General features: G+C 45.4%; 1 protein-coding gene across 19 annotated transcripts in view; it reads left to right on the top strand.

The window, feature by feature from the left end:
• Positions 1–27500, top strand: part of LOC123514343 — a 567471-nt gene that overhangs the window by 165185 nt on the left and 374786 nt on the right. For all 19 annotated transcript variants that reach the window (XM_045272190.1, XM_045272188.1, XM_045272194.1 and 16 more), the window contains one exon: positions 19245–21255. In XM_045272190.1, coding sequence (XP_045128125.1) covers positions 19264–21255 — 1992 coding nt within the window. In that variant the 5' untranslated portion in view covers positions 19245–19263. The remainder of the gene's footprint in view (positions 1–19244; positions 21256–27500) is intronic.

Below are 27500 nucleotides of genomic sequence, written 5' to 3' on the forward strand. Positions count from 1 at the left end.
GAGGAAGCACGCTAACTATGCAGATTAATATCGGATGGATCTGTGTGTGTGTGTGTGTGTGTGTGTGTGTGTGTGTGTGTGTGTGTGCGTGGGAGTGGCGGGGAGAGCTGGGTGGGTTTTGTCTCTTTGTTTATTCTCTTGTTTCCTTTCGCAAAAAGTGTTTGATTTACAGACAATATGTTTCCCTTTTGTAATAAATTCTTTTCTGCTTTGTTGTTTGCTCCCTTCTCTCTCTCTCTCTCTCTCTCTCTCTCTCTCTCTCTCTCTCTCTCTCTCTCTCTCTCTCTCTCTCTCTCTCTCTCTCTCTCTCTTACCTTCGCAGGCAGGAAATCTCTTCTTTTCTCTCTTTTCCCGTCCTATCTTTTTCCTTCTGCTTTTTCTCCTCCACATCTTTATACTTCGCTTTTTCTCTTTCGTTCCTATTCTTTTTTTTTTCCGCTCTCTTTCTCCCCGCATAATCTCTCTTTCTCTTTCCTTTTCTTTCTTGCTTTCTTTTTTTATGTTTCTTTTTCCTATTTTTTCTTTTTTCTTTGATTTTATTTTTGTTTTTCCCGTTTTTCCTTTCCTTCCGTTCACTATTTTCTTTAATTTCATTTTCTTTCCTTTTCCTTCCTTCGTGATCCTCTTTTTTCTCTATTTTTCTTTTCTATTCTCTCCTTTCTCTTCTCTTTTTCTTTCTATTTCCCTTTCTTTCCATTCGCTTCCTTCTTCTTTTATTATCCATCCTTTCCCTTACCTTCCTTTATTCAGCGCTTTTTTTTTCCTCCCTCCTTCCTTCCTTCCTTCCTTCCTTCCTTCCTTCACAACTCTCCATCATCTCTTTCCTCTTATATTTTCTCTTTTCCCTCCATTTTTTTCTTCTTTCATTCCAATCCCTAGCGTGTATATCTTTTCTCCATTTACTTCATTCATCTTCCCTTCCTTTCCCCATCTTTTCTTATCTTCCATCTTTATCACCGTCGTTTATATTGTGGATCTTGGTAATCACTAATCTCCTTTGTTTTTTCCCCTTCATCCGACCTGTTTTTTTTTTTTTTTTTTGTCCCATAGCTCCTTGTTCCCTTACTCATTATTTCTCTCCATCCCTGCCTGACTATTTCTCTAATCACCCACTCCTTCTCTTCTTCACCTGTGAGCGGCTTTCATCCCTCTCCTATCCCTCTCGTATCCTCTTCTCTCTACTTCAATCTCCCTCCCTCTCTACCTTTTTTTTTACTTACTCAGTTTCACCTTCCTTCCTCCTCCTCCTCCTCCTCCTCCTGCTTCTCCTTCTCCTTCTCCTTCTCTTTCTCTTTCTCTTTCTTTCTCTTTCTCTTCTCCTTCTCCTTCTCCTTCTCCTTCTCCTCCTCCTTCTCCTTCTTGTCCTTCTCCTTCTCCTTCTCCTTCTCCTTCTCCTTCTCCTTCTCCTTCTCCTTCTCCTTCTCCTTCTCCTTCTCCTTCTCCTTCTCCTTCTCCTTCTCCTTCTCCTTCTCCTTCTCCTTCTCCTGCTCCCTCCCTCCTTCTCCCTCCTCCCTCCTTCTCCTTCTCCTTCCTCCTTCTCCTTCTCCTTCTCTTCCTCCTCCTCCTCCTCTTGTATACAGATATCATAGTTTCATTGGTAAGTGTGTGTGTGTGTGTGTGTGTGTGTGTGTGTGTGTGTGTGTGTGTGTGTGTGTGTGTGTGTGTGTGTGTGTGTGCAAGTCTTTTCATAGACCTCCATGATACTGTAATGAGATCGCTAGCGGGCGTTCCCTCCACTCTCATCTCTCCCTCCTCTCCCCACCGCCAGCCTCTCACGACTCACTCACCTTTCCCTTCCCTCCCACTCCCCGCCTCTCCTCTTACCTTTACCTTTTTTTCATTAACCTGGAGATTTTAATTTGCGTGAATGTATACCGTCCCGTCTTGTTCAATGTGAAGCGCAGATTTGGAGTGTGTGTGTGTGTGTGTGTGTGTGTGTGTGTGTGTGTGTGTGTGTGTGTGTGTGTGTGTGTGTGTGTGAGAGAGAGAGAGAGAGAGAGAGAGATGAGAGATGAGATTTCGAAATGTTTGTATGTCCTCTCCTTTCCTTCATTCCTTTCCCTTACGTCTCTCTTCTTGTCTTCTTTTCCTTCTCTCTCTCTCTCTCTCTCTCTCTCTCTCTCTCTCTCTCTCTCTCTCTCTCTCTCTCTCTCTCTCTCTCTTCTCTCTTCTCTCTTCTTTTGTCGTCGTGTTTGCTTTCTCTATAAGTCACTTTTCACTCTTCCCTGTCTTACTATTCCTACTTGTCCTTTTTTTTGTGTCTTGGCACTTGTTCGCGCGCTGCATTTCAAGTGCCAACTCCTCCTCCTCCTCCTCATTCTTTCCACACGCCTTTACTCGCCTGCCTCTCCTCTCTTTTTTTCCTCCTAAGTGTTAGCTGTCTCGGTCTTCACTTATACTATCGGCCTCATCTCTCTCTCTCTCTCTCTCTCTCTCTCTCTCTCTCTCTCTCTCGCAACTTTCGTTTGTCGCGCACGCACTCTGGTTGGATATACATAAAAAATCACCAAATTATTATCATCAAGTGGTATTTTTCCTACCCGCCACCGCTGCGGCGCCACGTGACGCATTGGCTTTGCTATACTCGTAGCCTTCCACGCCTGCTGTGTCTCGCCGCGCCTCTTGTTTCCACCTTTCCCGGTTCTTGCTTCTCTCTATCTCCGTCTGCCACCTTGCTGTAGTATGTCTACATATGGTATGTCCTAATGTGCAGAATGGTTCTCCTAAGAATCCACAGTGCCGATGAAAGCGACAGTTGGGAGGGCAGGAGGGAGCCAGACATCTGTTTTCAGATTGTTGATTCTGGCACAGTAACACCCACTACCACCACCACCACCACCACCACTACCTGAGGCGTACCTATTCAAACAAACTGCAGATGAAAAGATGGTGCCTGTGGACACCGCCACTTTAAGGATGTCATTACACCTAGGAGTTGATTATCTCTTCCCCTCCCTTGGCTCCGTACTCGTAGTCTTGCGGGAGTGAATTGGCGAATATTAAGGCGACTAACGACCTTATGGCGGGGATTTGGCAATAGCCTGGTGGTGGTGGTCTTCTGCCTTGCATGCCACTGAAGTTATTGTTCCTATGGTGAGGGTGACTCTCCCTCTGCAGGGTCTCACTAGGTCATGGAAGGTCACATTCAACAGTCCCTCTTGGAGCATGGCGGCGGTGGGTGACGTAACGCGTCAGACGAGTGCCACGGCGCGTGCCACCACTGGACGTGTGTGTGTGTGTGTGTGTGTGTGTGTGTGTGTGTGTGTGTGTGTGTGTGTGTGTCTCCAGAGGCCCACTGCTCATGATGATAGAGTTCCTGACAACCACCATCATGGCCAGTATTGGACTGTCGTGTTCACCGTACACTTAAATAAGTTTTATTAAAGTCTGTAGCAGGAAACTGGACGTCTCTTGGTGCCTTTATATTTTTTTTTACTTAAAGGTTAAGGCTCATGTTAATCTGAAAATAGAAATAGCGCGCAGGGACTTCAAAGTGAGCGAAGCAGCGCTGCTGGGCAAGGCAAGGACCTCACTCGACCTCGTTGTTTGTCGACCAGCCTGCCGATCCACACAAGCCTGCTGAGAGTCTGCCTTCTGCTGAGTCAGAAATTGTGTACTGATTCTCTGGGTCCCTCACAGAAAGAAGCGTTCCAATAGACGTGATGAGGACCCTTCCTGTGTATTGTGTGCCTCTATGGGACAGGTGCGCCGAGGACACTGGAAAGCTAGACACGCTGCTCAAGGTACACGCGCCAGACAAAGCTCATCACTTGTAAGCTTCGTAAAGGTTGAGTTTAAAGTTAATTTAGTCAACCATTAGCCTGGAACTGTACCCATCTTTCCTGATGGCGCAGACGGTGCCGGCCTCCGCGCGTGTGGTCAATGAACACATACCTGCAACCTGTCTGGGCCGGGATGTCGGGGAGACATTTCGTGACGTTCATGTCAGTCCTCAGTTGACCTTGTGCCTTGGGGGGAGGGAGGGAAAGGCAGTGGGACCTGTTGGTGCTAGTTGGCTGGCGATCAGATAGAAACTGTGGACAATTAGACTGACTACTGATATTGTCTTGCATGACACACCAGTGCACCAGCGATGCCTGTGTACCGCCACTCCTGCTCTGTAACCTTTTTTTTATTATTAATGTAACTAACGGTATAGATAACAGAGGCTACGACCTGATGCTGGTTTTATTTATTTGCACAGATGATTCGATTTTTCAAGTACAATGAGTAGATCAAGTAAGCATTGCAACACAGCGGATGTAAAAGTTCACTGAACTGAAAGGTGACTCATCGTAATTCACGGAGGCGAGACACGACAAGTCATGGACTGCGCTGGGTGCTGGCTGAGTGATTCCCGCCCTGGCACCCGCCACTGGCCACGCCACCACGCCACACCACCACGCCGCACCAGCTATTCTCTCTCTCTCTCTCTCTCTCTCTCTCTCTCTCTCTCTCTCTCTCTCTCTCTCTCTCACACACACACACACACACACACACACACACACACACACACACACACACACACACACACACACACACACACACACACACACACACACACACACACACACCAAACCTACCTTAACGAACACAAGCCCCCGTCACATACCGCACCAGGTTTAATGGGGGTTTGTCCTTACAGTCTTGTTTTATTTCGGTACGCGGCGCTGCCACTGACAGACCCGAGTAATTGCAATACCCAAGCCTCGGGATCTGCGGCTAGAGAGGCTAAAAGGAAAAAGAAATAGGAATATGAAAAAGGCTGACATGATGTATGTAGTACGGAAGGCCATGAAAAAATTAATAAAAATATCACGTGATGCCGCCTGTCTCCTGGAAAGAAAGTATCATGGTGTAATTAGAGCAAAACCTGCCACCGTATATCATTATGAGGCTTGGCGGTGGGTGGATGGGACAGGACGGGGAGGAGGAAGAAGAATGAGGATGCAGGAAAGGAGACGCAGGGATGATAACATTCTAGATTCAAAGTGGTCTCATTGTTTATGTTGATTGTCGTATTTCTTTATTATATGCAAGCTGGTAATATCTTTCCATATATTGAGATTTCGTTCATTTCTATCTGTAAAGTTATGGATTAGTGATAATGTGCTTGTTTGACCTTGTAAGGGTGGTTCAGGTGCTGCTGCCGAACACCACACATCGCGTGCGTGACACACAGGAACTGCCTTTACTGAAAGCTGGATACATTTGCAAAAAAATATAAAGATGTATCATTTTGCACTTCATGCCAAAAGAAGAAACCAACAAAAACAAAAAATATATATTTATTTTTTTATCTGAAAAACAAAAACAAAAACATCAGCTATTGTTAACGTCTTGTGACAAAAAAGACCATTGTGTTTCTTTATAAAAATTTCACCAGATGTATTGAGTTTGTTTTCAAACGTCTGTGTTACACGGGGAAGCCTTGCGTGAGAATGTCGCTGGGGGAGACTGGGAGGGATATTAGGTGTGTGTGTGTGTGTGTGTGTGTGTGTGTGTGTGTGTGTGTGTGTGTGTGTGTGTGTGTGTGTGTGTGTGTGTGTGTGTGTGCGTGTTTTAGTAGATATTCACTTCATCTGTAGTACTTTTCCGATTTCTTTATTAATTCTATGGTGTGATGAAGTAAGTCCTTTTCTATATTTTCAAATATTTGTGATAACTCTTGTTACTTTCCCTTTTCATTACGAAACATTTCCACTAGATCTATTTCAATGACAGGGAGCAGGTTCACAACAGAGAGAGAGAGAGAGAGAGAGAGAGAGAGAGAGAGAGAGAGAGAGAGAGAGAGAGAGAGAGAGAGAGAGAGAGTCGTTTGGCGTCTGCTTCAATCTCCTCCGATATTAGTGACATATTTACTCAGTTCTCATTAATACCCTTTCACTTGTCTCGTCCTGGATGGCGGGGCTGAGCCGGGGGTCAGGGTAATCACACTCATATCATGCAAGGCTTTTGTGTGTGTGTGTGTGTGTGTGTGTGTGTGTGTGTGTGTGTGTGTGTGTGTGTGTGTGTGCACGCGTGTTTTAGTAGATATTCACTTCATCTGTAGTACTTTTCCGATTTCTTTATTAATTCTATGGTGTGATGAAGTAAGTCCTTTTCTATATTTTCAAATATTTGTGACAACTCTTGTTGCTTTCCCTTTCCATTACGAAACATTTCCATTAGATCTATTTCAATGACAGGGAGCAGGTTCACAACAGGAGAGAGAGAGAGAGAGAGAGAGAGAGAGAGAGAGAGAGAGAGAGAGAGAGAGAGAGAGAGAGAGAGAGAGAGAGAGAGAGAGAGAGAGAGTCGTTTGGCGTCTGCTTCAATCTCCTCCGATATTAGTGACATATTTACTCAGTTCTCATTAATACCCTTTCACTTGTCTCGTCCTGGATGGCGGGGCTGAGCCGGGGGTCAGGGTAATCACACTCATATCATGCAAGGCTTTCTCCAGGCACTTGTCACTACGTATGTGTGTGTGTGTGTGTGTGTGTGTGTGTGTGTGTGTGTGTGTGTGTGTGTGTGTGTGTGTGTGTGTGTGTGTGTGTGTGTGGCGGAAGATTAAAAACGCGTAAGCACAACAGAGGCGCTTTTATCTGCTGAGATAAAGTATATGAACAACCACTTAGGAGAACAAGGTACATGAGAGAGAGAGAGAGAGAGAGAGAGAGAGAGAGAGAGAGAGAGAGAGAGAGAGAGAGAGAGAGAGAGAGAGAGAGAGAGAGAGCTGTCAACGCTAACATTCAATCATGTCATTGAGTGTTTTAGCCTTGGTCCACCATCCATGCCTCCCCTTCCCTCACCCTCCCTGCCTCTTCCAGCCGTCACCTGGTCATTAATCTTGAGGCGTGATTGGCCAGGGTGATGCAGGGCAGGGCGTGCTGGCCGCCTGCTGGTGACGCCGACAACGCACACACTGAGGCTGGGAGAGAGAGAGAGAGAGAGAGAGAGAGAGAGAGAGAGAGAGAGAGAGAGAGAGAGAGAGAGAGAGAGAGAGAGAGAGAATTTAAGATGCGTGATACCCAAGATGTCACCATTATGGCTTTCATTCAGAATAATTACATTTAAGTATGATTTCACACACACACACACACACACACACACACACACACACACACACACACACACACACACACACACACACACACACGGAGCATAGTGCAGTACAGTTACACCCTTAGACTGTTATGTATTGTGTACTTGGGTGTGTGTGTGTGTGTGTGTGTGTGTGGAAGGCTACATGGGATGGGCGTTGAATGGGAGAGATTGATGAAGTTCGGGGAAGGATGGAGGAGAAAGACTGTTTGGAGAAAAATAAATAAAGACGAGGCAAAGAAGGAATATTAAGGTAGAAAGGAGGAAGAGAAGATATAAGAGGAGAAGGAGGAAGAGGAGGAGAAGGGAGCGAAGGAAGGAGGCAGAGGAGGAAGATGAGGAGGCGGTGGAGGAAAGGGCAAGAGCGCAAAGTTAATAAAAGTAATGGGGGCCTCGCTTGTCGCCGGGAGATGGGAGGCCCTAATGGGAACATCATGCATTGGGTGGTCCTCATTGTCCTCCGCTCAATGGACTTGCTCAATGGGGGACAGCGGGCGGGGCGGCAGCGATGGAGGCGGCGACGGCAGCGGCGGTACAGGGCGGGGATACTTGTCTCTTAAGCTCACGTGATTATTAAGTATGTGAGTTGAGTTGCCTGACAGGGTGGATGGAGGAGAGAGAGAGAGAGAGAGAGAGAGAGAGTGAGGACTGGGAAAAGAGAGGAGTTCAGCGGAAGAGTAAAAAGGGTAGCTGGAAGAATGAAGAGGCTGAAATAGGATGGGGGAATAGAATGGAGGGACTGGAAGAGAAACGGAGTGATTGGCTGAGAGTGCAGGCTTATGTAAGGTGTGAAAGAATGGTGATGGGAAGCGGGATGGAGGCAAGGCAATGAAGAATGGGAAATGAGAAAATAGAGAGCAGTGAAGATTAAGGAAAAAGAAAAAAGGAGTGAGGGGATAGGAAGGCAGTGAAGTGAAGAGACAAGGAGTGGTGATGTGGAGGGAAGTAAAGGTGGAGTGTGGGATGGATTGAAGAGGAAGGAAATTGAATGATAATGTATAAAAATGAATCTCTATAATGATGATGATGATGATGTTGGTGTTCGTGGTGGTGATGCTAATCGTGATGATGGTACTACTTGCTGCTGCTACTGCTGCTACCATTGTTACTTTGGTACTGCCACTACGTATAGTACTTCTGCTACTACTACTACTACTACTACTACTACTACTACTACTACTACTACTACTACTACTACTACTACTACTACTACTACTACTACTACTACTACTACTACTACTACTACTACTACTACTACTACTACTACTATGTACTTATCTAACTGCTACTAATACTGCTACTACAAACAAATACTTTTACTGAAAATGATAGTATTATTTTTACAGTTTAAGCGCCAAACAACAATAATAGTTGTTAATTGTTTTTATTTCTACTTTTATTACGAATCCAGCAGCTCAACATTTAATTACCTATTACATGCATTTATTTACTACCGTGATTAATTTATTCTCAGTTCTTCTTGGTTTCATTCGGAAACAAATGAATACATATTTAACGAAATAGCTAAATACACATTGCACGAGTGTATGATGAGGAGGGTGGTGATGGTGGTGGTGGTGGTGGTGGTGGTGGTAGTACGGCTACTTACAGTATGCCGGGGCATTATGAAAAGATTTCACAATATAGAAATGAATGAATAATGAAATGCTTACCCGAATATTGCGTTCATTATGTGATGGGTTTATAGTGAGCGAATGTTGAAGCAATGGCAAGAAGGGAATGGTATGCCTGCTGCTCTTGGTGCCATTTCATTACTCATCCTTTTCTTCCTTCTTGGTTCTTTCTTAAACTTGCTCCGTGTTTCCCTCTTCACCCTCCGTCCCGCTCCCTGCTTCCCTCCGTCCCTCTGTCATCCCGCGAGACTGGCGGTTTTAATCTCGCTAATTTCGAGCGGGAGTTGAGTGTCCTCTCAATCAGGGCGGCCAGCCAGGTGCCGGTAAGACCACCTCATTATCCTGATTGACTTCCATTGTGCTCTTTCGTCCTCTACACCTTACCCTGCCGCCAGTCCCTACAATCCCGATGTTACCGCCCGCTGCTCTCATCTCTACACTGCCCCTGCCGCCACCCACTACACTTTACCTGCTGCCATTTTAAACACCTCTCTGTCTACTTTGGCCTTTCCTCGCCAGTACTCATGCTGTTGTCTTTGTTCTCTCCATTCTTAGCCTCTCCCGCCACCCTTCATTTTGTTCATCCTTGCGTGTTGCATGTCTTCTATCCGCGTCACTCTACACTGATTGTCCTGCCATACTTGCCCTGCCACTATCCTCTATTCTCTCTCTCCCCCTCTCTCTCTCTCGCCCCTTTAAGCTGCTCCTACTACCTCCTACTGCCTTTGCTACTCCCTCATACTGCCCTTGCCCTACTCCTTCATACTGCCCCTGCCGAGCTCCCTCATATTGCCCCTGCCGCGTCCCCTAACACTTGCCCTGCAACAGTCTCTCCCACCCCCTACATTACTTTCCCAGCCGTGCGTCTACTCTCCCGGCTGCACAACTGTTTGGACCAATTACGCTCTGCACAATGGACTGCAGCTCCCCTCCCCCTTTCCATCCCGTGAGATGCAAGTTTATTTAACATAAAATGTTGATGAAGTTAGTCTGGTGTGCTGGGTGAGTGGTGCGCCAGGCGGCAGGTGCGTGGAGAGGTAAGGGGAGGTCGGGGATGCTAGGCAGGTGGCGAGAAGCTTAGCGGGATAGGTGGATGTGAATAGAAGCAGGTGTTTCCTAGGAAGGGTTAATCGGTGGAAGCTTGTTGGTGTGTGTAAAGGTAATCCGAGCTGATGAACTCCTTACGCCGTACAGCTACTTGACATGGGCCAGGCAGGCGGGGCTTAGCGGCGCGAGGCTGAGAGAGGCAGGTGGCAGCAGATGGCGCAGACAGGTGACAGGTACGGGCGAGATAATGAGGCTTTGGTGAAAGAGGATGTAATATGGAAGGAGGTACTTTTTAAGTGGAAGATGTGTGCTAGAGCAAAATGAGTAGGTGGAGATAAATGGAGGATTACTAGGTTTATTTTAGACATCCTATACCTTATATACTTCTCAACCTTGGTCTCTCACTGCTGCTGCTTCGCCACCTTACTGTGTACCCATGTACCTGTAACTGCTGAGCTCTCTGGCCATCTAGTCGTCCAAGTCTTCTCCTCACTTGTAACATCCGTTGTCGTGTTTGTGTTGTTTACGCTCCTGCTTCTCGAGTTTCTCCTTGTCTTACTTTCCAAATCTGTGTGGGTTTGAAGGGGAGTGAGGAGAAAGACAGCAGGTGAGGCAGGGAATAAGTGAAGGAAGAATAAGAGATCGGGATGGTCGATCGGACAGCGCTTAGACACGGTAATCTCTGTAGATTGAGTCTTGCTGGGAAGTGGCCATTTTCAAGTCACCTTCGAGTTAACAGAATACTGCCTACATGCGCCCTATCAGTTCTGCCTCGGACGGCATTGCCTCGACGAGCCCTGAGGGAGAGTATGAACCTCCACAAAGGCGTCACTCGGAGTCATTTCTGCGCCGCCACGGAGGGAGGATCGACCATGTAAGCCTCCTGTGGAAATTGAGGGCACGACCATCTAAGCCCCTAGCAAGGTGATTTGGTGCTGAAGTGTTTCCTGGCGCTACACCCCAAGAACATAAAGTAAAATCATTCCGTTGGTTTACCTCTCTCTCTCTCTCTCTCTCTCTCTCTCTCTCTCTCTCTCTCTCTCTCTCTCTCTCTCTCTCTCTCTCTCTCTCTCTCTCTCTCTCTCTCTCTCTCTCTCTCTCTCTCTCTCTCTCTCAACACACACACACACATACACACACACACACGCCCGGTAGCTCAGTGGTTAGAGCGCTGGCTTCACAAGCCAGAGGACCGAGGTTCGATTCCCCGGCCGGGTGGAGATATTTTGAGTGTGTCTCCTTTCACGTGTAGCCCCTGTTCACCTAGCAGTGAGTAGGTACGGGATGTAAAACGAGGAGTTGTGACCTTGTTGTCCCGGTGTGTGGTGTGTGCCTGGTCTCAGGCCTATCCGAAGATCGGAAATAATGAGCTCTGAGCTCGTTCCGTAGGGTAACGTCTGGCTGTCTCGTCAGAGACTGCAGCAGATCAAACAGTCAAACACAAACACACACACACACACACACACACACACACACACACACACACACAGAGAGAGAGAGAGAGAGACATATATATTCATTTGGCATTAGAATATTAAAGTTGTCGTTACGGAATCTTATACGCGTAGTTGATGTGAACGAAGAGACTCCCAAGAGAATCTTAGCGTTTATTGACGTTTCGGGAATACATTAAATTCTCATCTCCAGAAAACTGTTATGATAAAAAGAAACGAGAGAGAGAGAGAGAGAGAGAGAGAGAGAGAGAGAGAGAGAGAGAGAGAGAGAGAGAGAGAGAGAGAGAGAGAGAGAGAGAGAGCATGCACCACACAGGCACCAAATTAATCAGAGAGAAACAAGTAGCCTGACTACCTCTCCCTTCCTTTCCCTTCCTCTCTCTTCCTCTCCCTTCCCTTCCCTTCCCTTCCCTTCCCTTCACTTCACCAAGTTTCGCGAGGCACTACAGTAACTCCTCACACTCTGACATTCTGTTCTCCTTTCATCCTTCCTGTTCCCTTTCCACTTCCTTTCTCTCTTCCCTTTCAGATATCCTCTCCAAATAATTTTTTTTCTCCTTCACCTCCTTCTTGTCTTCTTTCCTGGCTCATTTCACAGGCTTACACTACCCTCCTTTTTTTTCTCTTCATATCTTCCAGCTTTACCTTGTCTTCATTATAAATATTTCGTCCTTTCTCTTTACAGTATTTCTCACTATTCTTTTTACTTTTTCCGTGCTCCTTTCCGTCTCCTCTCCCCCTCGCGGTCCTTCCCCATAACTCGTCTCTCCGCCTTCACAATTTCTTCCCAATCACGTCCCGTCCTTAAAGAGTACCAGGGTTGGTTTTTTTTTATCTTCTTTTATTTTTCTAGAATGATTTAAGTCTTGGCCTCTGTACACGACAAGCCTTTCCCTGCGACCTTCAATACTCCTCAAGACCGCGACAAAATTATCAACGTATTCTGCTCAGCTCCCCCAAACCGATGTATCTTTCCTCACATTTTCAATACATCCCATGGTCTTACAGTACTCCCAATGTTCCCTGCGCCGGAGAAAATTTTCCTGCTTTCTCCTCTGAACCCTGCAAGCCCCACGTTGTCTGAATACGTCACGCTTATGCTAAACTCGGCGTATCTGAAACACATTACTGCCCAGCCGGCTAAGGGGAAAGGGGAGTGATGAGGTGACCAGCACGCTACTCAGATGGATGAGGTGGGTGGGTGTATCGTGGGTGTATTGTGAGGAGAGTGGCGGTATTTTGTAATGGTCTAGTGGCGAGGGTGATGATATAAGTCGAGGGTAATGTACAGTAGACGTGGTTGTGTGATGCGGTTCTATGTTGTGTGTTGGGAATGCTGGTTGTAGTAGTAATGGTGTATAGGGTGTCTTGGTGTTCCTTGTGGTGACGCGACTGTGAGGGTTTGATATAGGCACCCGGCCGACACAAAGGTATATTAACAAAAATAACAAACAACTGACATTTTGGCCTTTACGTGGTTGCCTGCATTTCGTTACCCTATTTATTATAAAGTAAGGGATGCTGCATGATACTAAAGACTAAGCCTCCTCTCAGCCCTGAAGCAATCCACCGTGTGTTCCATCCCTCGTTATCAGAGTAAATTACGTGTTTTTCCTTTTTTCTTGTGTCTTGTCTTGCGTCCATTTCACTGACTGGCAGAACATGACCTGACCTGACCTAACTTAACCTGCCAACCTTCCAAGAACAACATTAGTGGTCTGTCTTTCGTCTCTCTTGTTAGCACACCAACTGCAAGGTCACAATTAATTTTTGAGCACTACCTACCACTCCCACTGCCTCCGTATCGCGTCTTCATTCTCCCTCTGCTCCTAATTCAGTGAAGGAAACTTACCGCCTATCACAACCTTGCCTTAGTGTGTTTTGTTTATTGGAAATGTTCTGTTTACGAATGTTTTGATGTTTCTTTTTACTACTACTACTACTACTACTACTACTACTACTACTACTACTACTACTGCTACTGCTACTGCTACTGGTACTACTGCCGCCGCTAGTAGCCTATTAGTCAGACAAGAATCCACTGGTGCCTTGGAGTTCATCTTGGCCTGCTCGAGGAAGTGTCATATTCACATCTTAACTAAAAGATTTTTCCCTCTATCATCGGCGGCGCGCCTCTCATGGTCAGTTTACGACTCTCGCAAAGTATGTTTCTTGCTATTTCCATTGTGTTCCAAAGCTATGCATAACACTAGAATCCACGTGTGTCTGGCTGGGTATCAACCAGGTAAGTAAAAGCTGCTTTATTTATTTATTTACTTTTTTCTAATTATTCGATCAGTTTCTACAGTCTTGGAAATAGATCCAGAGCTCTTTCGCTTTTTTTTTTTTTTTTTTTTAGTATATTTTCGTGCAGTTCATGAAGCATTACATATCACAACGGCAATATGTTGTGAAAGGAAAAAAATATATATGAAAAATCAAATGAGGGACGCAAATAAGAGTTCTGATTTTTTTTTCTATCATTTACATTTACACACGATAATAATCACGAAATCTTGTAAATGTGCTCACGTTGGTCCTGTTCAGTGCCGATTTAATAACCTGTTCTGTCCTTGGAAGAGCTTACGCCCACTCTGCGTCGATGGATGTGATCCAGCGTGTTGTGGGCGTCCCTTACAACAAGTCATACGTTAGTGCAAGAGGCACTACCTCCACCGGCCCTCAGCCCCAGGCCAGCTGCCATTCAGTATCCAAATCACCACGTAAAGGCGGCGCAGCTACGTAGCCATGCACGATGGCAGTGATGCACTGCTAGGTGCGCCCTTATGGCACGCTGTTCTGCACACAGCTGCACGATAAGAGTGATTGGTCGGTGCTGCGCGCATGTTCACGGCGTCTACAGTGCTCGTGAAATGCCTGAATGTTCTTTGATTCTATTTGAAGGTGCAGCCATCATTGCAGACATTCGGAACTGCTCTGTCTTCGCGTTCGGTTGGTAATTTGTCTTTATGGAAGTTACTTTACGAGACTTAGCCTGAGACGTCGTGTCACCATGGCATTCGGTGCCTAAGGAAACAAGATCAAATTCTCACCTGTAACATCGTTGTTGAGTTTCTTACCGCCTTCCGATTCACTACCTTTACGAGCAAGATTGATTCCCGCCCTCCCTTCCTGCCTCGTTTTCCAAAGTACGTCAATGAACCTTGTCTTTCTTCACTCGCAGTCACCTCATTACGATATTTAGGAACTGGACTGTAAGTGAAGCTGCCTTTGCCTCCACTCTGATATTGAGGTTCAAATAAGGACCGACTTGGTTTTCGCTCCGCTGTCAAGGTCTGAAGGATAAAAGCTTTCTTAGAGGTCATCTTCACTTTTCTTTTAAGGTCAGTAGCTTTACTGTCAGGTCAAGTCTGTAGCGGGGAAATTATCTTGGTCTTCATTTTCACTCATCTTAGAAGTCAATCCGAACATCAGCAGTTCAATTTTTGCTTCCAATTTCGGTGTAGAATTCTAAGGCATAGTCTGCTTAGTTTTCCTGTGTGTGGCGTGACGGGTGACCAGTATAGTTAGCTCTAGCAATGATTAACACTCTTCTTACAAGATCACAACACCCACCCTGGGTGCCTTTCCCCCCCTTACCCTCCGTCGCTTTTTTTTTTCTTTGTTCACTGCAGCACTAAGAGACATAATTTAGCATTTCTGTCAGATGTGGGACACCTTCCTTGAATTAATTAATTCATATAGATATACATATGAATAATTTGATAGCTTCAAAGTGGTTGCACTTCAAGCTTTTCTCCCATCTATCAGCTGCTTTTGATGAATCCTTCAAGAGACTGCGGGTGTTGGGACTGTCACATTACGTTAGGTATAGCGTCTGAAAGGAGAGTCCAGAAACACTCCCAGCTCTTATTGGTTAACATTTGGAAAATGCTTTTGATTTTTTAAATCATTAGTTTCTTTAATTTATGTCACAGACAGTATTTGTGTATGGGTGGAGAGTAGTAACTACTCGTATGTTCTGTACCACATATTAAGTTATTTGAAATTGAATTAGTGGAATGCTATGTCTTATCATGAAAAAATAAATAAATGCAATAAGTATTTAGTAAGATATAACTGATACAAAATAATAATGAAGATGATATTGAATTAAATTTATAATACTTATGTTAAGTAAAATGATAAGAATAATCCCAGTGCTGCTGACTGGCCATAGTTTTTGTGTATAAAAAAAATAATTTTGCAATAGGAGACAAAAAATATTATTTTTCATGTGATCAAGCAACATAATAAGGAGACGAAAGACACGTGAATAGTTAATATAGATTTCTGAAACTCCTGATACAATAAAAGAATGGATAAATGATAAATTTTATTACCAAATCCATCTGCCTTCCTGTGGCTTACGATGCTGGGATGATGCGCCCATCACCCAGGCCCAGAGTGACACCAAGTACTGACGCACACACACATCATCGACCAGAGTATTGCCTTGATGAATAAATGCACGAGTATAACGAATATGAAGCAATGATGGTGTCCCACGACGAAGTTAGGGACTGAGGGAGGGAAAGATGTGTGTGTGTGTGTGTGTGTGTGTCTGTGGCATTGGCAATGTCAGTAGGTGTATATTCCCTTGCCATCTACATCTAAATTGAATATCCGTCATTTTATATTTCCGTGGCGATAGAATTTTTTCCATTAGATCGGTCCTATAAAAATTGTATGCAGGTTATTTCCTCCAAACTCTACAGCGAAGCCTTTTAACTCCATGTCTTTTTTTTATTATTATTCATGCGAGAGAGAGAGAGAGAGAGAGAGAGAGAGAGAGAGAGAGAGAGAGAGAGACCAGAAGCTAAAAAAGAAATGGAAAGAGAAAGAAAACGAAGCCTGTCTGGATGAAGCGAGGGAGGGACGGATGGAGGGAGGCAAAGAGAGGCACGACACACCTTGTTAATCTCTAATCAAATCAGTAAGGCTGCAATGAAGGCAGTGTGAAAAAAAAAGAATGACCAGGTGAAGGCTGAAGGAAGGGATGACACGCAGGGGACATGGACTGGATTGGGTTGCCTTCCTTCCCATGACTGCCACCACTATCACCAATTCCATCACTGTCACTATTACTGCTGCTGCTACCATCGTCACCACCACCACCACCACCACTACTACTACTACTACTGCTACTGCTACTGCTACTGCTACTGCTACTACTACTGCTGCTGCTGCTGCTGCTGCTGCTGCTACTGCTACTGCTACTGCTGCTGCTGCTGCTGCTGCTACTACTACTACTACTACTACTACTACTACTACTACTACTACTACTACTACTACTACTACTACTACTACTACTACTACTACTACTACTACTACTACTCCTGTCATCGCCCCACATCACTCCTGCCGCCACTTTATTTTGCCTTAGTTTCTCTTACTCAATTAATAGTTATGTTTTTCCTCCCTTCCTTTCTTCCCTCTCTTCATTCCTTCCTTCTTTGATTTTCTTTATTATGTTTTGTTTTTTCTTTCGTTCACCACCACCACCACCACCACCACCACCACCACCACCACCACCACCACCACCACCTCTACTACTCATCTCATATCAAAATCATCACCACTATCACTATCATCATCATTACCATCATTATCATCATCATCATTATCATTATTATCTTCAGTGCCATTACTCGTGTTTCAGTTATCACTATTATCATTAAATTAAATCGTCTCGTATGCGTGCTTCTGGTTCATTAATTTTTGCTCCCTCCCGTTCATTAAGACTTGGTTGCGACACACGGGGTCCTGCTCGGGGAAACTATCATAAATGCGTCGTGCGGAAATTTTTTTAGGTGGACATTTTTCAAAAGTTGAGTTGGGAGTCCGAACGGAGAGGCAGCCACGGGAGGGAGGGGAAGGGAGGAAGGGAGGAAGGCTGGAAGGCAAAAAGGAAAGGGAGAGGTCATAAATAGGTAGGGGAAGGTAACCTGGTCTTCCTTATGGCCTGTCACGTATTTTGATAATGTACGTAAATCTTTCCTGGTTCTGCTGTCTCGTGAGAGTACGCCGAGGTGCAAGGCGCGGTGCGAGGGGAGGGGAAGGGAAGGCAGCAAGGTGGTAGCAGATTGAGGCGTGGGTCATGCCGTAGGAAATTAAGGGGGGAATGGCACAAGAAAGGGAGTTTGTTTTGATATATGTAGTAAAAACTTATATTGGAGGGGAAGGGAGATTTGTATGTTAAAGAACTAGTGTAATAGTCACGTAATTGGAAGGTTGCATCGCATTGCTCTGGATAACATGGCTCACTCCAACACGACGGCACCGGAGGATTCGTTGAACTACATCCCGGTGCAGAGCAATGTTTTCCTTTTTTTTTTTCTTTTTTTGTCGAGATCACTTCACGAAAGAGCGTCACTTTATGTTATGTTTTGGCACGCCACGCGACAATATATATCACATTCGCTACTCCTCACACTGCCACGCCTTGTCTGCCACACCACACACCACTCCCTGACCTCAGAATACAGCGCCACACTGCACCAGAACACAATACACACCACACGTGATCCATTTACACCACATCGCTCTGCTTCACATTCCTTCACATACTACCCTGGCCTCACCACACTACCACACTACGCCGCACAGTATTACATCATCTCAAGCAGTAACACTACATCTTTACGTCACTATACCACACTATACTTCATTATATCACACAATACCGCATCGTTCCTTTACCTCACTACACCGCACCATACTTCATTGCATCACAGAATATATACCACGGTGTACCTGCAGCCTCTTTGCGCCACATTATATCATACAGTACTATACCGCACCACATCACACCAAACTCCACCACGTTATCCCGGGCACCATACAACACTGTAACTTACATCACACCACACTGCATGTCAGCTTTCCTTGCCACGGCTGTCATTATACAGCAGCTTTACCAACACCACCGCCGGGACCAGAGCAAGAGTAACAGCAACACACACAGGACTAATACCATCAACAACAGTAGTATTAACAACATGCATACGTTTCCCTTCCTATAACAGGGCCGTGAGACAAACCAGTGGAGTTACGCAGCAAAGTTCTCCCTCTGTAACTTATCTCCAACATGCATCTGGCACTTTAAGTTCTAAGTGTATTTAGCACCGAAGTTAAGCAAATTATCGCCAGCCGGGAGAGACGTCATCTGGCGGTGAGTGGAGCAGTGCTGGTAGCTACTCATTCCAAAGTGAAATGGCTGCCGGTCGGGTCGTGACTGCTTTAGTTCACTGCATGGGTGATGGCGCATGGTGCTGGTTTTTTGATGGTGAGCTGGGTTGCGAGGACTTGTCGTTGCCGTTTGTTGTTCCTGATTGTCGCTTCCGCTTTGATGAGCGTTTGGAGTGTGTAGTATGCCGCAGCGCTATTAGCACGGAGAAGGAATCCTAGTGCTTGTGTTGGTGGAGGAATTGAAGGCTTGGTGCGACACACGGCAGCGTTTCCTGAAACAATAATTCTGGTTGACAAATGTTTTTTGATGGCAATAGGGTTATGAAGGTGTCGAAGTAGCAAGGTTGTCAGGCATTCTCGTTCCGTTGCTGTGCAACTCCATCTCCATCTCCCATCGATTTCTGGAGGAGCAAACATACCTGATTCCTAGAGGCCGAGGTCGCACTAATCCATTTAATTTCTTCCATTAACGAGGAAGTGGCTCGAATGAAGACATGAGAAACTGTCAAGGGAATGACAGAGAGTGTTAAGCTGAGTGAATGGATATATAAGGAGATAATGTGTGTGTGTGTGTGTGTGTGTGTGTGTGTGTGTGTGTGTGTGTGTGTGTGTGTGTGTGTGTGTCGCTCATGTGCAGTATGCAAACAGGATAATGTCAATGTGGTATGGTGTGATCATTCTTAGTAGTAAGCTTTTGGCATAAGATCACAATATAAGCGTGAGTGAGTGAGTGAGTGAGTGAGTGGATGCGTAATATGGGATGTGAGTGTGCATGGCGCAGAGGCAGGTAGAGGGCTGGAAGTGGGTGGTGACTGACCCTGTGCTCCCCCAGGTGGGCAGGGAGGCGCGTCATGGGGGACCCGCTGGAGGCCGTGGAGGGGTCGGACTCGGAGATCAGCCGCCTGTTCCCCAAGTGCCGGCCTCGCTCCACCACCCACACGCCCACCACCACACCCACTGACGCCCGCCGTTCTGACGTAAATCTCAACTGTGTCCTCGACTCAGACGACAACGACAACTACGAGCCACAGCTCACTACCAGCGACCTGCCCAGGATCTACGACAACGCCAAGCTGAGTCGAGATAGCGGAAGTAGCGGCCGCATGTCTGTGGACAGTGGCTCGGGCTCCCACTCGGGCTCTACGCCGGACTCCAGATCGGGCTCCCACTCGGGCTCCCGGTCCGAATCCGCCAAGATGGAGCGCAGTACCGAGGATGTTGACATGGACGTGGACGTTTCAGTTGTCAGTGCTTATGACGATTATGATGACCGTTATCTCAGGTCGTCTGTGTTAGACTCCTCCTACGAGGAGGCGCCGCCACCGCCGCCGCCCACTTCTCGGCCCCAACCCCAGCGTCGCGAGCACTTCCGCCTCCGAGACTCGCGCATCGAGATAGCTGGTGGGCGAGAAGTATTTAGCCATAGCCGGTCACGCCCCGCACGTCGTAGACACGATGAGTCACAGCGGCGGAGAGGACAGCAGAACCAGCGGCAACAGCATCAGCACCAGCAGCCGCCATCGCAGCAGCAACAGCAGCAGCAGCAACAGCAACAGCAGCAGCAACAGCAGCAACAACAACAGCAACAGCAACAACAGCAGCAGACGCAGCAGCCAGATCAGCAGCAGGAGGACCACCAATGGCCGGACTCTCCTGGTGGCAGTGAGGAGCGAAGCCACGGGTGCTCTGTGCGGCAGTCACCGTTGGTCTACGAAACACGACTGGCGGGTTCTTCTGAGGTGGTGTTTGATGACATAGGAGAGTGGGTGGCCCGCGGTTTGACTGTGAGGGCTTTAGATGACAGGCCTGCCTCTCCGGGCTCCCCTACTGCTCAGCACACAGTGGGACCGCCAGATTCCGGTGACCAAGGCTACTTGGCCGCCTACGAGCGGTCTACCTCACCCTCCGATTCAGACTCCACCCAAGAGTCCGCCACGCACAAGGTCACCAAGATCGGCAACGTTCCTATCGCCGAATACGAGGGGTCACCGCGACGGTACGGTCCCCGCCCTTCTCCAAGGACCCACAGTCCCCGTGGAGGACACCATGCGCCTCCGCCACGACCGCCAAGGCCTGGCTTTCCCCGTCGCGTAACTGCAGAGGAGGGACCGACTAGGGAAGCCGCCTGTGAGCCTGTGGTGATGGCTACTAGCGAGGTAAATTCGCCTCACGAAGAGAACACAGAAGCAGTTGCCTCTGAGGAGCCCAGCAGTGACCAGCCAGGGCCGGACTCATGCTCGGAGGCAGACAGCTCGTCCCCTGGTCCACCCGTTATAGCCATATCCACCCTCACGTCCTCGTACTCAGGGAGCCTTGCCGCGCAGCCTGAGCCCGCTGCTGCCGACTCTGAAATGTATGACTATTCATACGAAATGTCGGAAACCAGAAAAGTCCTGGAGGAATTCTTCAAGGAACAAGGAGCGCGTGGTGATGAGTTTCTTGATCTAGAGTATCACCTCAAGCGACAACAAGGCAACAGTTATGTGGGCTTGCGGTTGGCGGCTGAATATAGCGAGGAACAGTCAGCGGGTGATGGTGGTGAGCAGGAGCCTGTTGCAGTCAACTCAGACCAGCAAGCCAATTCCTCAGAACACCATATCAGTAGCTCAGATCACCACAACACTAGTTCTGACTACCACAACTCCATAGATGCCCATAGCAACCCCGGAGAAAATTATGCCAATGGCGTCGAGCACCACAGTAACACCATGGATCACCACAGCAGTGCAGAGTATCACGCGAAGGGCTCCGAGCAGATGAATAGTGAACCGGAGTCCCGAGACAACCCACCGCCAGAGCACGCCGTCCATCCCGACCCTGGGGTGGACCACACCACGCATGAGGTAAGCTCAGCATCCCATGGTCCCCTCAGCCACCACCTCGACCTGTCTTATGAAGCACAGCAGAGAACAGCACAAGAGCAGCAGCAGGCACCAGATAGCTTCAGTATTAGCAGTAATCACAGCACTCACAGCAATAACAGCACGCACAGTGAAGTGGGCGACGACCCGCTTCCAGACGAGCTGCTGGAAGCTGGTGGTGATCCTCCAGGAGAGCAGTGAGCTGTATGACAGGCTGAGTGAGGTAGTGGCGGCTGCCTTAGGGCGGGAATGTCATCCTGACGACAGGTCTGGCGACGACAACCCAGGTCTTGAGGATCTGTCTGGTCACGAAGACCCTGGGCTATTAGACCTCTCCACCGAGGGGGACCATGACACGGCCTCCACTAACCCTCAGACCGAAGACTTGGCCGAGGCCGAGGTGGGACTCCAGGTAATGATGCTTGTCCTCCCCACTGCTCTCTTCTGTCTTCAGCTCCTCCTTTCTCTCTCTCGAGTCCCTCCATCGCTCCCTCCACTCTCCTTTACTTCCTCCCTCCCCTGTTACTATGCCTCAGGGCTTTCCGCAGACACACAAACCCCCTCCCTCCCTTCTCTCTCTTTCTCTCTCTCTCTCTCTCTCTCTCTCTCTCTCTCTCTCTCTCTCTCTCTCTCTCTCTCTCTCTCTCTCTCTCTCTCTCTCTCTCTCTCTCTCTCTCTCTCTCTCTCTCTCTCTCTCTCTCTCTCTCTCTCTCTCTCTCTCTCTCTCTCTCTCTCTCTCTCTCTCTCTCTCTCTCTCTCTCTCTCTCTCTCTCTCTCTCTCTCTCTCTCTCTCTCTCTCTCTCTCTCTCTCTCTCTCTCTCTCTCTCTCTCTCGTTGTTCCTCAAACTTTCCGCCACAATCTTCTCCGTGTTTCTGGTCAGGTTTCTTGCTCACTCAGGTAAGTCTTGTTCTTTCCGGTTAGTCTTCTTACTTCCTTGGGCGCCTTGTCTTTTCTCTCAGTCAGCTCCTCATAACTCTCAAGATGACACTCAACTCCTCCCATATGACTCCAGTGTTGCATGCCTCTGTACATACAACTGGCTGTCCAATTAGGTCACATCACTGTCACATTAATATCTTCCTTCCCTCTGCGTCGTCTTGGTGTCTGTTTTTTTTTTTTTTTTTTCATCGAGCTCTTTGTCTTCCTCTTTGTCATCGTCTGTTTCTTATATTTTTCTTTGAACCACTTCTTACACTCAAGTTTCATCTGTTACGCTGGTTTTTTTTCTTTAATTTTTCTTTCCCTAGTTAAAGGCCTTGCTCTGATCTGGTCCCTGTTGTGAGACATTCATAATTTCCTGTTTTCATTTCCCTGCCAAGCCAGCTGTTTTTTTTTTTTTCTCTCCATTTTTTTGCTATTAAACTATCTCTCCCATTAACCTCCATTTTCCCGCTCCAATTAAACCTTTATTCTGTTCCTGCACAATTTTCCTAAACACGATCCCTTTATTTGAGCTTTCATTGATACAGATCCTAACGTTACTCTCTGAGCGACTCACCTTTAAGTTTTTGCTCTCCCCTTTTTAACAGTTCAGAGTATGTGCGTTGTATGAATATTAGATAAATCGTAATTTTATCCCACATGTCTATCCTTTAATCTTTTTCTCCCATGCCTGTATATATGTGTAGAAAGTCGATGATTTGCACGTGTACCTTTAGAAGAGTTACTTGATGTGTGTGTGTGTGTGTGTGTGTGCGTGTGTGTGTGTGTTTGTGTGTGTACATGTGAATCAAGATGTGTAGTGTACGTAGCTTGTTTTCTGCTCCCTTTATCTGCTAAGTGAGATGTATCCATATAGCTGCCACAAAAGCATGTCCACATCAGCATCAAGTGTTAAGAAGTGACTGCGTGTTAATGAGGCTTTGCACACCTGGTACCGTTAACACCTTGCCACCTCAGCATGCCTTCTCGAGATGGTGCGTATGAAATGGGTATCTGTCTGTTGTAGAGCGGAAGTGTGTTGCCGTTATCTATTAAACTGTTCATCCGTTCATGAATCCTGCGAATTTGCAAAGTGTAGGCCGTGGTAGTGGTGGGTGGACGGGAGATGGTAGTGGGCGTACGTGAGGTGTAGAGAGCATTGCAACGCAGCGTGGAGGGGCCGCGTTGAGGCAAAGCAAGGTGTGAGAACCGAATGTAATGTATAGAAACGCCGGTGATTGATTGGTATGGCGAGAATAAGAATTAGTGTGAGTTAATTTTTCTTGTTACCGCCTACTTTCGTCGTGATACTGTGTGTGTGTGTGTGTGTGTGTGTGTGTGTGTGTGTGTGTGTGTGTGTGTGTGTGTGTGTGTGTGTGTGTGTGTGTGTGTGTGTGTACCGGATTTGACGTTTCAGCCTCGTGCTTAATCATTCGTGTGTACTGTTTTGAGTCACGGTACGAATAGCTGCACAGGAACGTTGAGATGGAAGCCACATACGTAGGTTGGAGGAATATGAAGGTGGAAAGAAACCCGCAGTGTGTTTTCTGCAGGCTTGTTGTAGGGTCATGAGTGGTGTTCCTCTTGAATATCGAAGTCATTTTTTTTTTTCTTAATCTGAAGAAGGGTTATATACCTGAAGAAATGACAGGCAATACACACACACACACACACACACACACACACACACACACACACACACACACACACACACACACACACACACACACACACACACACACACACACACACACACACACACACACACACACACACACACACAGTTAAAAAGGCGGTGAAATTTATTAGCGAACCAGTGTCTTTTTTTCCGTAATTTTTCCCGTGACATTTGGTGCTAAAGTCCCTCGCCATCTGCCTCGCCATGCACCTCCCGGCGGCAGGAGGACTGAGGCAAGGCGTCATCGCTCTGCTTAGGAGGGAGGACTCATTATATCACCACTTCAAGCCTATTCTATTTCCTCCGCGTAACAAAAGGATGTGGATGGAGTGCAGTGTATCGACTATTTAAACCTATTCTAGTTTTCCTCCTAGTAACAAGATGCATGGCTGCCTGGATGAGTCGGTGTAGCTTTGCTTTTCAAGTAGAAGTGGCGGTAGTGTCTTCTTTATTGTAGTCAGGACTTTGTTATACACCACATTGCCTTACATGTATTGTACCTTCTAGTATGATTAGTAACTTAATAGCTTTTCACATTTTGCGCCAACTTCCACCGATCACACCTGAGTAGCGACAGCCGAGCTTCGGGTGATGGACGTCCTCCTCCTTATGACACTGCTCACTTTGGCTGTTTATTTATATATATATATATATATATATATATATATATATATATATATATATATATATATATATATATATATATATATATATATATATATATATATATATATATATATATATATATGTTACACCCCGTTTGTGAAATTGCCCATTTCATGAAATGGGCAAACCCAATTCATGAAATGAACCTAACCTAACCTAACCTAACCTAACCTCACCTCACCTCACCTAACCTAACCTAACCTAACCCAATTCATGAAATGTGCAATGGAGTGGCCATTTCATGAAATGGTTAGGTTAGGTTAGGTTAGGTTAGGTGAGGTGAGGTTAGGTTAGGTTAGGTTAGGTTAGGTTCATTTCATGAATTGGGTTTGGTATTTCATGAAATGGGCAATTTCACAAACGGTGTATATATATATATATATATATATATATATATATATATATATATATATATATATATATATATATATATATATATATATATATATATATATATATATATATATATATATATATATATATATATATATATATATATATATATATATATATATATATATATATATATATATATATATATATATATATATATAAACCTCGTATGTGATCATAATGTCGGAAAGGTGAAATTGTGTAGTAAATTAACGTGGCAAATGATAACCAATGTGTGCACGGAGAATCGTTTTATAAACTTGATATTAGTTAATGAAGCATTAGTAATAAGCAGTTTTTTTTTCTTGTTGAATGCTTTGTCAAGATGTAGTATACATATTTATGCAAATCGAAAAATAAGAAATATGAGACAATTATGCTTTTTCTCATAGTGAACTGGTTCGATTAATATTTGTGATCCTAGCGCTAGCATTGTTCACTGGCATTTCACCTCTTCCCCCACACACTAAATACAATACAATTAGAAACACAACTAGAAATGTTGCGATACATTTTGCTTTCATGTTATTATGATGTTCATTAAATTTTGTAACACGTATTTGATCACATTCTTATTTGCAGTGCTTTACCTGTAGAAGTTCTTGGTAATGAGCATAACAATCAATTAAGGTGAAAGCTATTAGGGAATATTGCGAAGACAGTCTGCTAACATGACGTGAGCCGACAGTTGCGTATTCGTCGACGCTTGAAAATTTATCCCTTGCTTTAGTATTTATCAAATTGAATGTCTAAAAGCGAATAGAAATTGAAAATGATATTGTGTTTGGTGAATAAGCGCCACCAGCGTCCGGGAGAAGGTAACAGAGAATCCCTGTCAAGTGCGTGTTGTTGGTGGTCAGCTTTTGTGTGTGGCGAGCATGGTAGTGCTTTGTGGTGTGGCTGCCGAGGCTGTGGGTGTGTCCGTCACTCACAGCACTGTTTCTGTGACTCACTCTTCACTAGTCATACCTGAATGAACTATAATAGACAAAGTGTGACCAGCCTTTTGTAGTGCCTAGTAATGAAATTTGAGAGTAATGATTGAACTAAATTTGCTCCATTAATATTTGATTTGACTCTCCATTGATGTGTGCATTCTCACTGCTTGCCTAAGGTAGGGTTTAACAAAATCTTCAGTCTATCTGGTAAGTTCCTCACGAAATGCTGTACTCTGGTCTTAAGTATGTGCATGTACATATTTATACAATTTTGTTTTTTGAATTTTACAAAACCATTTTTAATCTGATAATGAACTGTTATGTATGATAGACAATATACTGAAGTGATGACCATTTAGCCATTGATTAATATGCATTCATAGTTTTAACAGAGTGGATTGTTGTACATCTTGTTGCATATATAACACTGTACACATTGTTGTTACAGTAATGGTGAGGGTTGGGTGCTCCAGTGTGGCTCGCTGATGTATTAGTTTGGTGTCGATCAGATGTCAGTCTCTGTACCCACTTATGTCTTCTGTAGAATATTATTAAGTTTTTTGCTACACAATAATAGTAGAGATAATAATAATAATAATAATAATAATAATAATAGAATTGAAAACTAAAACTAAAATAAGGAAAGTTTAAATATCATTTTCTTACAGCTCCGGCATTTAGCTGCTGTGAATCAGCCACAGTGCATGTGTGTTTACACACACATGCACTGGTCAGGCAGTGACGGGTAGTGCATGGTCACCGTGCATTACACACCGCTGATCTTTTAATACATAGACTGGTTTTGTTTCTATTACTTAGTTGAAAGTTTGAAAACAGGGGTAGCCATTTTGATGCTTCTCTCAGGCCGAGTCATTTTGATAAGACTTAAGGCATTGTAGATCTTATTGTAGCTCCAACAGGCGTCTTTACATGTAAACCCAGGAAATTAATTGAGACATAATTATGGTCTAAAGGAGCGCCGCCGCGGCATAAAAAAGCATTACTCGCCCTGATACCTGGCACTCAACGGTACCTGTAGCTGCACACTCTCTTCGCAACATGTTTGTGATACAGTTGTCATATTGTTATCCTGCACTCATTTCGACATTCCCGTAAACTGAGCTTCAAATTCTTGGTAGCAAAGTGAAGAGGTATTTTTTTTATCTTGCTTGGTAGCAGCGCCACCGAGGCTTGTGAGTATTGCTGTTGGCGGTGCTGTCACCAGCAGAATACCATTACTAAGCTGCTGCAGCTGAAACGGGCTTTAGTAGTACCACCAACGCTCGTGAGTGACTGCAAAAATGCTACTCACGAGCCACAGAACAGCACTGCTAAGTGGCCCCTTAGTGATATTATTATTACTTTTCTTTAGTAAATTTTAACTTCTGACTCTTTCAATAAAATCAGATGTTGTTTTCAAGCACATTGAATTTATATTTGCTATATATCGAGTAAGTTTCAATCGGAAACAAGTAACAAGATATTTTTTTAAATGAATGAAAACTAGTAAGTAATTACTTATTAGAAGTCATATAGATTCTTACTTGACTATTTTATTTATCCTAGTACAACTAAGAGCGTTGATATCAGAATTTGTATACATTACCTCGGTTCTCACGTGAGGTTATCA

This window comes from Portunus trituberculatus, chromosome 37 (assembly GCF_017591435.1).
Source record: "Portunus trituberculatus isolate SZX2019 chromosome 37, ASM1759143v1, whole genome shotgun sequence".
NCBI lineage: Eukaryota > Metazoa > Arthropoda > Malacostraca > Decapoda > Portunidae > Portunus > Portunus trituberculatus.